The sequence below is a fragment of the Thalassophryne amazonica genome, chromosome 17, assembly GCF_902500255.1.
Source record: "Thalassophryne amazonica chromosome 17, fThaAma1.1, whole genome shotgun sequence".
In the NCBI taxonomy this organism is placed as follows: Eukaryota; Metazoa; Chordata; class Actinopteri; order Batrachoidiformes; family Batrachoididae; genus Thalassophryne; species Thalassophryne amazonica.
The window spans coordinates 1012486-1024718 of record NC_047119.1 but is presented as its reverse complement, the minus strand read 5'-3'; the positions used below and the strand labels follow the sequence as shown (position 1 = coordinate 1024718).

The 12233-nt window shown below is 43.3% G+C and overlaps 1 protein-coding gene across 1 annotated transcript in view; it reads right to left on the bottom strand.

Moving 5' to 3' along the window:
- The window catches only part of LOC117529195 (calcium/calmodulin-dependent protein kinase type II subunit beta), a 180496-nt gene that overhangs the window by 1740 nt on the left and 166523 nt on the right, over positions 1-12233 (bottom strand). The window contains exons 18-21 of the mRNA XM_034191899.1: positions 8950-8998; positions 8241-8316; positions 477-571; positions 162-398 (exon numbers count right to left, since the gene is read on the bottom strand). Coding sequence (XP_034047790.1) covers positions 163-398; positions 477-571; positions 8241-8316; positions 8950-8998 — 456 coding nt within the window. The 3' untranslated portion in view covers position 162. The remainder of the gene's footprint in view (positions 1-161; positions 399-476; positions 572-8240; positions 8317-8949; positions 8999-12233) is intronic.

Below are 12233 nucleotides of genomic sequence, written 5' to 3'. Positions count from 1 at the left end.
CTGAACCAAGGTTCACATTTATATATTTGGTCTGGTTAGTTTGGTTTCACACTGGAATGTTGTGGTTGGATGAAATACTTTTCATGATGTACACTTACATCCTGACATCATCACCTGCATGTCAGGCTGCATGTCCACTAACCCTGACTGTGTGTTTGTACCTCATCCCTGCAGTGGGGCAGCAGGAGCTCCCGAGCAGTGGAAATGGACGTTCTGCCACCGACTGTCTCTGCGGTGCCATACCCTGGTCTCTTCTGATTGGCTGGAGCAGGCACGGCCCTGCCCATCAACAAACTGAGTGAGACGGATGTACGCGATGCAGGCTGCGTCTTCGCCGATGATGTGCACATGAGGGTTCAGGATAGTGGTGTGAATGGGCTTACTGTTCTTGGAGAGGACTGACAGGAGAAAAAAAACATTTACAGGACTGTTTAAATTCAACAATACAGCAAATAAAAACATTATCATCGTCTTACGATTGTCAAAGTAGAATCTGTGGAAGTCCATTCCCTCCACCAGATTTCCCAGGCCCTCAGGCTCAAACGAGGTCAGACCGGGGTCGCATATTTTTCTGTAAAAAACATGCAGCATGATGTCAGAGTACAGCTCTTCAAAATAGCTATTTAAATACTGGGGGGAGGGGGGGTAGCAGGACAGCATCGGATGGCTGGAGGTTTGATGACATTTGAGGTGAGGAACCAAGGAAGATTGTTGTGTGGGATTCAGACAGCAATGTTTCTGTGTAGGCTGTCAGTTGTCCAGGTGGTTTCCATAGTAGAGAAGCTTGAATCTTCGACTGGACTGGGTTGTTTGACGCAGATAAGGAAGTTAAAATATTAGCCAGAGAGAAGAAATGGTTTGAGAGAGGGGTCAAGGAGGCATTCTTTGTGAAACATTTGAAACCCAGCCTTAACCGGGGAGGGGGTCTGAGACACACTTTATCCCCTGTTTACAATGGGATACTCAGGTCAAAGGAGTTTCAGTCTTTTGTTCATGGTAACGAGTCATTCACGTCATCAAGGGAGCCATCAGAAAGGCATCCATCCCATCATTAGAGGGACAGCTGTCCTGTCATTAGGTGTGCTAACTAGAGCACAATAGTTGCTAATTAGAGCTATTGTTTAGTCACTAGCCTATAGCAGTCTGCCTCTCAGTAGGAGGGGTCTGGTTAGGTTTAAAACTCCAGCTTTTGTTGGCTTCTGTTTTATTCTTCTCTACAAGAGTCAGACAGAAGTCAGACTTCCAGAGCAAGAATTTTAGCTGAAGAAGCTTCTGCGATTTGAAGCGAAACGTCCTTGTGTCAAGCAACCCAGTCGAAGATTCAAGCTTCTCTACAATTCAGAGAGCAGGTGAAACAGATGGTGGATGACTGGACAGTAACTGCAGAAATAAGAAATAAGAACAACCCCAGGTTTCTTTTCAGCACTGTAGCCAGGCTGACAAAGAGTCAGAGCTCTATTGAGCTGAGTATTCCATTAACTTTAACTAGTAATGACTTCATGACTTTCTTTGCTAACAAAATTTTGACTATTAGAGAAAAAATTACTCATAACCATCCCAAAGATGTATCGTTATCTTTGGCTGCTTTCAGTGATGTCGGTATTTGGTTAGACTCTTTCTCTCCGATTGTTCTGTCTGAGTTATTCTCATTAGTTACTTCATCCAAACCATCAACATGTTTATTAGACCCCATTCCTACCAGGCTGCTCAAGGAAGTCCTACCATTATTTAATGCTTCAATCTTAAATATGATCAATCTATCTTTGTTAGTTGGTTATGTACCACAGGCCTTTAAGGTGGCAGTAATTAAACCATTACTTAAAAAGCCATCACTTGACCCAGCTATCTTAGCTAATTATAGGCCAATCTCCAACCTTCCTTTTCTCTCAAAGATTCTTGAGAGGGTAGTTGTAAAACAGCTAACTGATCACCTGCAGAGGAATGGTCTATTTGAAGAGTTTCAGTCAGGTTTTAGAATTCATCATAGTACAGAAACAGCATTAGTGAAGGTTACAAATGATCTTCTTATGGCTTTGGACAGTGGACTTATCTCTGTGCTTGTTCTGTTGGACCTCAGTGCTGCTTTTGATACTGTTGACCATAAAATTTTATTACAGAGATTAGAGCATGCCATAGGTATTAAAGGCATTGCGCTGCGGTGGTTTGAATCATATTTGTCTAATAGATTACAGTTTGTTCATGTAAATGGGGAATCTTCTTCACAGACTAAAGTTAATTATGGAGTTCCACAAGGTTCTGTGCTAGGACCAATTTTATTCACTTTATACATGCTTCCCTTGGGCAGTATTATTAGACGGTATTGCTTAAATTTTCATTGTTACGCAGATGATACCCAGCTTTATCTATCCATGAAGCCAGAGGATACGCACCAATTAGCTAAACTGCAGGATTGTCTTACAGACATAAAGACATGGATGACCTCTAATTTCCTGCTTTTAAACTCAGATAAAACTGAAGTTATTGTACTTGGCCCCACAAATCTTAGAAGCATGGTGTCTAACCAGATCGTTACTCTGGATGGCATTTCCCTGATCTCTAGTAATACTGTGAGAAATCTTGGAGTTATTTTTGATCAGGATATGTCATTCAAAGCGCATATTAAACAAATATGTAGGACTGCCTTTTTGCATTTACGCAATATCTCTAAAATCAGAAAGGTCTTGTCTCAGAGTGATGCTGAAAAACTAATTCATGCATTTGTTTCCTCTAGGCTGGACTATTGTAATTCATTATTATCAGGTTGTCCTAAAAGTTCCCTAAAAAGCCTTCAGTTGGTTCAGAATGCTGCAGCTAGAGTACTGACGGGGACTAGCAGGAGAGAGCATATCTCACCCGTGTTGGCCTCCCTTCACTGGCTTCCTGTTAATGCTAGAATAGAATTTAAAATTCTTCTTCTTACTTATAAGGTTTTGAATAATCAGGTCCCATCTTATCTTAGGGACCTCATAGTACCATATTACCCCATTAGAGCGCTTCGCTCTCAGACTGCAGGCTTACTTGTAGTTCCTAGGGTTTGTAAGAGTAGAATGGGAGGCAGAGCCTTCAGCTTTCAGGCTCCTCTCCTGTGGAACCAGCTCCCAATTCAGATCAGGGAGACAGATACCCTCTCTACTTTTAAGATTAGGCTTAAAACTTTCCTTTTCGCTAAGGCTTATAGTTAGGGCTGGATCGGGTGACCCTGGACCATCCCTTGGTTATGTTGCTTTAGACATAGACTGTGTTTCATAATTATTGTATGGCCTTGCCTTGCAATGTGGAGCGCCTTGGGGCAACTGTTTGTTGTGATTTGGCGCTATACAAGAAAAAAGTTGATTGATTGATTGATTGAAATGCTGCAGGAGACAGCTAGGATGGCACTGGGTGGGACATCTGGTTAGAGGAACGAAGACAAAGACAATTAGTGGTTGAATGAAGGTGTTCAGGAACTTAGAAGATGGAAGAGGTTGCCAAGAAAGAATTGGGTTAGACTCCTGGAAAAAGCTCATGCAGTCATAAGGCTGTTGGACAAAGGTGTTTGTGATGCCGGTATCTTTGCAGGAGAACAAAGGTCCAGGTTTTGGTGGTGCTGGTGCTGTCTGTCCTGCTGTATGGGTGTGAGACTTGGACACACAACTGGATAATAAGTGCACTGGTGGCAATTTTTTGATGTGGAGAGCTGCAACCACCGTTGGAAAGTTGATCAGCCACAGCTTGAACATATGGGGGAGAATAGTAGAAGCTAGACTGACAAGAGAAGTGAAGAGCCGGGAGCAGCAGTATGGGTTTATGCAAAGAAAGAGAACTACAGATGGAAAGCTTATGGCAGTAGGCACACGTAGAGGTGGAATTGTCTCTGTGCTACTTCTTGAGGTTGATGGAGGGGATCAGACAGGGGTCTCCATGAACTATGATGTTTGCACATGACATTGTGATCTCTGTATTGAGAGCAGAGATCAAGCTGAGATGAGCCTAAAGAGGTCAAAGTATCCAATGGAAAGAAGAAAAAGTTAGTCGGAACAACACAGAGTACATGTCAGCAAGAGAGAGGCAGAGTGATGGAATGGTGAGGTGGTGAATGTGGGTTTGAGGTCAGCTGTCCAAAGTAATGGAGTGTGTGGCACAGAGGTGACAGGGGTGCAGGCGGGCGGAGCTGGTGGGGAAGAGTGGCAGCAGTGACGTGTGACAGAAACGCTTATCCAAGCTCGTAAGAGGAAAGTTTACAAAAGGGAAGATCAGCACTGCTTCATGGCTTGGAGGTGGTGGCACAAACAAAAAGACAGGAGGTGGGAGTGGTCAAGCTGAAGAGCCTATGATTTTAATCTGAAGTGAATAGGGATGTCGGGATTATTAGGACAGCACAGGTAGGACGTTTTAGAGGAAAGAGAAGCAAAACTGAAATGCACAGAGGGATGCAGGGTGGGAGAAGGATGCAGAGTCTGGAGTCTTCACACGGAAGGACAAGGATTGAAACTGTAACAAACAAAATTTCTTGGAGTTATCAGTGATGATAAATTAAGCGAGAAAACACACACAATTTATGTTAAATCCAAAATGTCAAAAGCCCCTGCAATTCAAAATCCATCGCAATTCTGTATAAAGACCAAGATTTCCTCCCTCAATATTCTCTAATCAATTTATATGATTCATTAATAATATATAACCTATTGCATTGAGGTTTGGGGAAACACTTATAACACAAACACTAATTCAATATTTTAACTGCAAAAGAAAGCCATAAGAATTATCATTATTAAACCATAAACCTGAGCCAACAAACCCACTATTTATGTGTTTAAATATTCGGAAATTCAAGGACTTGGTTGATTATAGAACAATACAAACCATGTATAAAGCAAAAAACAAGCTTCTACCCCAACATGCCCAAAATATGTTTAACATGAAAGACTTCTGTTATAATCTGAGAGGAACATTATTTGATAAATTAAAGACTTCAACTACTGTTAAAAAGAATGATTTAAAAAAAATCACTGTTTCTGTAAAAGGTGTAAACATTTAGAACATCTGGTCTGAACATCTTAAATTATGCAGGCTTTAGAATACTCTATAAAAGTAATATAATCTTTTGTTAAAGTATAGTCAATTAAGTTTATTGATTTGGTATTATTTCTTTTGGATTGTGCACGATTATGTTGTTGTGATGAGAAAATTATTTTCATTGATTAATCTCAAATGTCTGTGCTTGGTTCCTTTTGCATTTGTTGTTATGAGTATATATATATATATATATATATATATATATATATATATATATATGTGTGTGTGTGTGTGTGTGTGTGCTTATAAGCTTGCACTGTGCACAATTTCTCCAGTCACAGCCATGTAAGCCCATAACTTCTTCTGGGTTGTCTGGGTGTCTTGGTGGCTTTCCTCACTCTTCTCCTTGCACAGTCACTCAGTTTTTGAGAACTGTCTACGAGGTCTGTGAGAAAAGTATCGTACCTTTTTGTTTTTTGCAAAAACTATATGGATTTGAATCACGTGCGATTACATCAGACAACCTTGAACCCTCGTGCGCATGTGTGAGTTTTTTCACGCCTGTCGGTTGCGTCATTCGCCTGTGGGCAGGCTTTGAGTGAGCACTGGTCCACCCCTCCCGTCGGAATTCCTTTGTCTGAGAACTTGCTGAGAGACTGGCGCTTTGCTTGATCAAAATTTTTTCAAAAACTGTAAGGCACATCCAAGTGGACATCATTCAAGAAATTCAGATGGTTTTCGGTGAAACTTTTTTGGGCTGATGAAAGATTAAGGAGTGTTACTATTGCTTTAAGGACTGCTCACGCCCTCCGGCGCCGTCGTCAGCCTGTTTCGAGCTGAAAACCTCCAAATTTAAGCCTCTGTTGACCCAGGATGTCGTGAGAGAACAGAGAACTTTCAGAAGAGGTTGGGATCAGCAGTTTATCCGGACATTCCACTGTTAAAGGAGATTTTATTAATGAAAGACGTGCGGACGGGTAGGCGCGTCGGGATGCAGCCGGCGCTGCGCGCCACCACAGGAAAAACACCTCTGTTGGAAGCCTTAAGGACAAGTTGGAACATGTCCAGCTGTTAAACAATTTCTCAGATACTCACTCAACTGAAAGCCATCAAAAGCCGCCTGGTTTTTACAAATGGTTATCAACACGGAGGTGTTTTTCCTGTGCCGCCGCACCGCGCCGGCTGCGTCCCGACGCGCGGACCCGTCCGCACGGACCCGTCCGCACGTCTTTCATTAATAAAATCTCCTTTAACAGTGGAATGTCCGGATAAACTGCTGATCCCGACCTCTTCTGAAAGTTCTCTGTTCTCTCACGACGTCCTGGGTCAACAGAGGCTTAAATTTGGAAGCTTTCTGTTGTGTGTTGGGGGGTTTGGCTGGACATTTTGGTGTTGTTTTCTTTTCTTTGCTCTCCAGGTGGTATGCAAACTGGTTTTTGTCTTTGGAGAAGGTGCTGGCAGAAGAGTCCTTCACCCTCATCAGCATGATTTGCAGCACCTGTGGCTGATGCTCACGTGTAAACTTAAAGACTTTAAGCTGAAGCAGATAATGAGATGGCGTTCTGCATTTAAGCCATGAGTGATTCGAGCAGAATTGCCGGGAACTCGACCTTGTGACGTTCGTTTGTGAGACGCTGAGGACCGCGCCTGGGTTTGACACATCGTGCCTGTGAAGGAGGACGGGTGAGGGACACATGCTGTCAGCACACATCAGAGGTGATTGATTGTCTGAATAAGTGTTAATAGTAATTTGGTATTTTGTTACGCAGTATATTTGAACATTGATGAGAATTGTGCAGTTTGCTTCTCACTGCCGTGGCATACAGACTGATGATCCTCCACCTGTTGTGAGAAGCTGCTCATTTACATAAAGCTTAAATTCAGACCTGAATGTGTTGCTGATAGTGTGTGCCTCTGAAGGATATTTGTTGTAGCTGTTGACTTACCTCACCTTTTCCATCCTTCACAGAGTCAGTTTGTCGTATCCACCTGGGGGGTGTTCGGTGGTGAGTCTGGGTCCAGAAGCGCCGAGCTTTGATCCATTTGGGCGCTGGAGAGCGCGCCGTCCTTTACCTCGCCAGACAAACGCACATTTATGTTGTACACCAATTATTGCACGGGAGAAAAATAAAATTGTTTTGTTTTTGGAACCGCTTTCTGGTTATTTAGCGCTGGGTTCAGTCAGACGCAGGTCCGCTCCTCAACCCGCGTCTGCACATAACACTTTCAGCTCGAAACAGGCAGACAGCGGCGGCTGAGGGCGCGTCGCGACGTCCGGCTCCGTGGGCAGTCCTTAAAGCGACAGCATCACACCATAATCTCTCATCAGTCGTTAAAATTTTCACCGAAAACCAGTTGAATTTCTCGAATGGTGTCCACTTCGATGTGCCACTCCTCACTCAAAGACTGCCCACAGGCAAATGACATAACCGACAGGCATGAAAAAACTCTCGCATGCGCATGAGGGTTCAAGGTTGTCTGATGTAATCGCACGTGATTCAAATCCATATAGTTTTTGAAAAAAATAAAACGGTACGTTAGTTTATTGACAGACCTCGCATATAGACATACATATACAGGCATGCACATAACTGGTTCTCGTGGTGCTTGTGTGTGCTAAAAATAAATGATGCACAGCAGTAAATACAAAGGAAGCACTTCAAGAGGAAAGAGGAAAGCAATGACTGATTGTAGGGAAAGTGTTTCCCTCTGCTGTGCATCAGTAATGTTATGCACACATGAGCACCATGAGTACCAGTTATGTGCACCCCTGTATATATATATATATATATATATATATATATATATATATATATATATTTATATCTTTATGGTAAAATGGCTGGGTGCATATAAGCTTGTGCTCCTGCCTACACCCTTTCAGCCACATGTGCTACTGTAAAATCTTTTTTTTTTTTTTTTGATAACAATTTTGTATGCTGAATTTGTGTGCTGAATAAATCATTCATTCATTCTATAACCTTTTTGGTGATACTGTGCTGTTCTAGTGTGTTTTTCCCTAGTAACCATTTGTGTAGAACCATCAAAGAGGTTGTGAAGGCCTGTGACATCATCACTTCAAAGCTCTGTTGTCCCACGACTGAACCAGCCTGCTCCTGCCTTGCACCACCAAGGGAAAAAAACGAACTCTGGAGCCGCCACTGAAAACAGTATCACTGAAAAACTGAATATAACTTGTTGTTTGGGGATTTGTGTGAAATCAGTATGATGACTGTTACACTCACGCGTAGGCCTCAAAGTCTCCGTTGTTGACAGCTTCAATAAGCTGCTCTGTGATCTTGATGATCTCCTGCTTGCGAGCTGCAGAGATGAAATGAGCACAGTGACACTCGCACCAAACAGCTGCATTCAGGTAGACACACCTGGGTCATTAACAAACGGCCTGGACTCACCTGAGAGCTTGTTACTCATGGTCAGTCTTATCACTCATGTCTCTGACAGAAAGCTCCTCCACGCCACGTCACGGCATGTTTCTCTGACCCCACAGACCACTGAGTTCAAAGCTTCGCCACCTACATTCTCCCCACTTTGAAAAAGAAATGGTCCCCACCTGCTGGATCTAGCCGGCGTGCCGCTCGTTACCTCCATCCATCATATCTCTTGTTTGCATGTGAGGCTGCTTGAGCTCATCACGCTATTCTTATCCCAGCCCTTTAGACAAGATTTATCCTTCTTCCCTCGCTTCCTCCCCTCACTGACAGCGCAGCAGGGAGGCTTAGCTTCATCTCAACAGTCTCTCTCTCTGCTGGTTATTTTCTGCTGTGATTCTTTCTATCCTAAGAGACGCTGTACTGTGTGCGCTTCCTCCTGTTATTGATTTGTTTCCTTTTTCAATCAAAATGCAACAATGTAGGCTGAAGGCAGCATCACATCACCTGTCAATAAGATGAGTGTGTGTGTGTGTGTGTGTGTGTGTGTGTGTGTTAATCCTACCTTTCACATCTTCATCCTCAATAGTTGTGTTGCTGCTGTCAGAGGATTCCTACAAGGAGACAAAAATGTGACATGACAATTAAAACACGCACACACACACACACATACACGCATACACAGACACACACACATGCACAAAAACGTACACACACACATACACAAACATACAAACACACATGTACACACATACACAGACACACACGCACAAACACACACACAACATACACACATACACAGACACACACATGCACAAACACACACACGTACACGCATACACAGACACACACATGCACAAACACACACACACATACACGCATACACAGACACACACACATGCACAAACACACACACGTACACGCATACACAGACACACACATGCACAAACACACATGTACACACATACACAGACACACACAGACACAAACAAACACACATGTACACACATACACAGACACACACATGCACACACATACACAGACACACGCATGCACAAACACACACACACACATGTACACACATACACAGACACACACATGCACAAACACACACACACACATGTACACGCATACACAGACACACACACATACACAAACATACAAACACACATGTACACACAGACACACACATGCACAAACACACACACACGTACACACATACACACACATGCACAAACACACACACACGTACACACATACACAGACACACACATGCACAAACACACACACAGACACACACATGCACAAACACACAAACACGTACACGCATACACAGACAAACACACACAAACATACAAACACATGTACACACATACACAGACACACACATGCACAAACACACACACACACGTACACACATACACAGACACACACATGCACAAAAACGTACACACACACATACACAAACATACAAACACACATGTACACACATACACAGACACACACATGCACAAACACACACACGTACACGCATACACAGACACACACACACATGCACAAACACACACACGCACGTACACGCATACACAGACACACACACATGCACAAACACACACACACGTACATGCATACACAGACACACACACATGCACAAACACACACACACACGTACACACATACACAGACACACACATGCACAAAAACGTACACACACACATACACAAACATACAAACACACACATGTACACACATACACAGACACACACATGCACAAACACACACGTACACGCATACACAGACACACACACACATGCACAAACACACAAACACACACACACACATACACGCATACACAGACACACACACACATGCACAAACACACACACGCACGTACACGCATACACAGACACATGCACAAACACACACACACACGTACACGCATACACAGACACACACACATGCACAAACACACACACACACGTACACAAACATACAAACACACACATGTACACACATACACAGACACACACACATGCACAAACACACACGTACACGCATACACAGACACACACACACATGCACAAACACACACACACATACACGCATACACAGACACACACACATGCACAAACACACAAACACACACACACACATACACGCATACACAGACACACACACATGCACAAACACACACACACGTACACGCATACACAGACACACACACACATGCACAAACACGTACACACACACATACACAAACATACAAACACACACATGTAAACACATACACAGACACACACATGCACAAACACACACACACACACACATGTACACGCATACACAGACACACACATGCACAAACACACACACACACACACACGTACACGCATACACAGACACACACACACATGTACACACACATGCACAAACACACACACACACGTACATGCATACACTGACACACACACATGCACAAACACAAACACACACGTACACGCATACACAGACACACATGCACAAAAATGTACACACACATACACAAACATACAAACACACACATGTACACACATACACAGACACACACATGCACAAACACACACACGTACACGCATACACAGACACACACATGCACAAACACACACACACATACACGCATACACAGACACACACACATGCACAAACACACACACGTACACAAATACACAGACACACATGCACAAAAACGTACACACACACATACACAAACATACAAACACACACATGTACACACATACACAGACACAGACATGCACAAACACACACACACACGTACATGCATACACAGACACACACACATGCACAAACACACACACACACGTACACGCATACACAGACACACACACATGCACAAACACAAACACACACGTACACGCATACACAGACACACATGCACAAAAACGTACACACACACATACACAAACATACAAACACACACATGTACACACATACACAGACACACACATGCACAAACACACACACGTACACGCATACGCAGACACACACATGCACAAACACACACACATACATGCATACACAGACACACACACATGCACAAACACACACATGTACACGCATACACAGACACACACATGCACAAACACACACACACGTACACGCATACACAGACATACACACATGCACAAAGACACACACACGTACACGCATACACAGACACACACACATGCACAAAAACGTACACACACACATACACAAACATACAAACACACACATGTACACACATACACACACATGCACAAACACACACACACGTACACACATACACAGACACACACATGCACAAACACACACACACGTACACACATACACAGACACACACATGCACAAAAAATGTACACACACATACACAAACATACAAACACACACATGTACACACATACACAGACACACACATGCACAAACACACACACACGTACATGCATACACAGACACACACACATGCACAAACACACACACACACACACACGTACACGCATACACAGACACACACACATGCACACACACACACACACACACGTACACGCATACACAGACACACACACATGCACAAACACACACACACAGACATACAAACACACATGTACACACATACACAGACACACACATGCACAAACACACACACACACGTACACGCATACACAGACACACACACATACACAAACATACAAACACACATGTACACACATACACAGACACACACAGACACAAACAAACACACATGTACACATACACAGACACACACATGCACACACATACACAGACACACGCATGCACAAACACACACACACACAC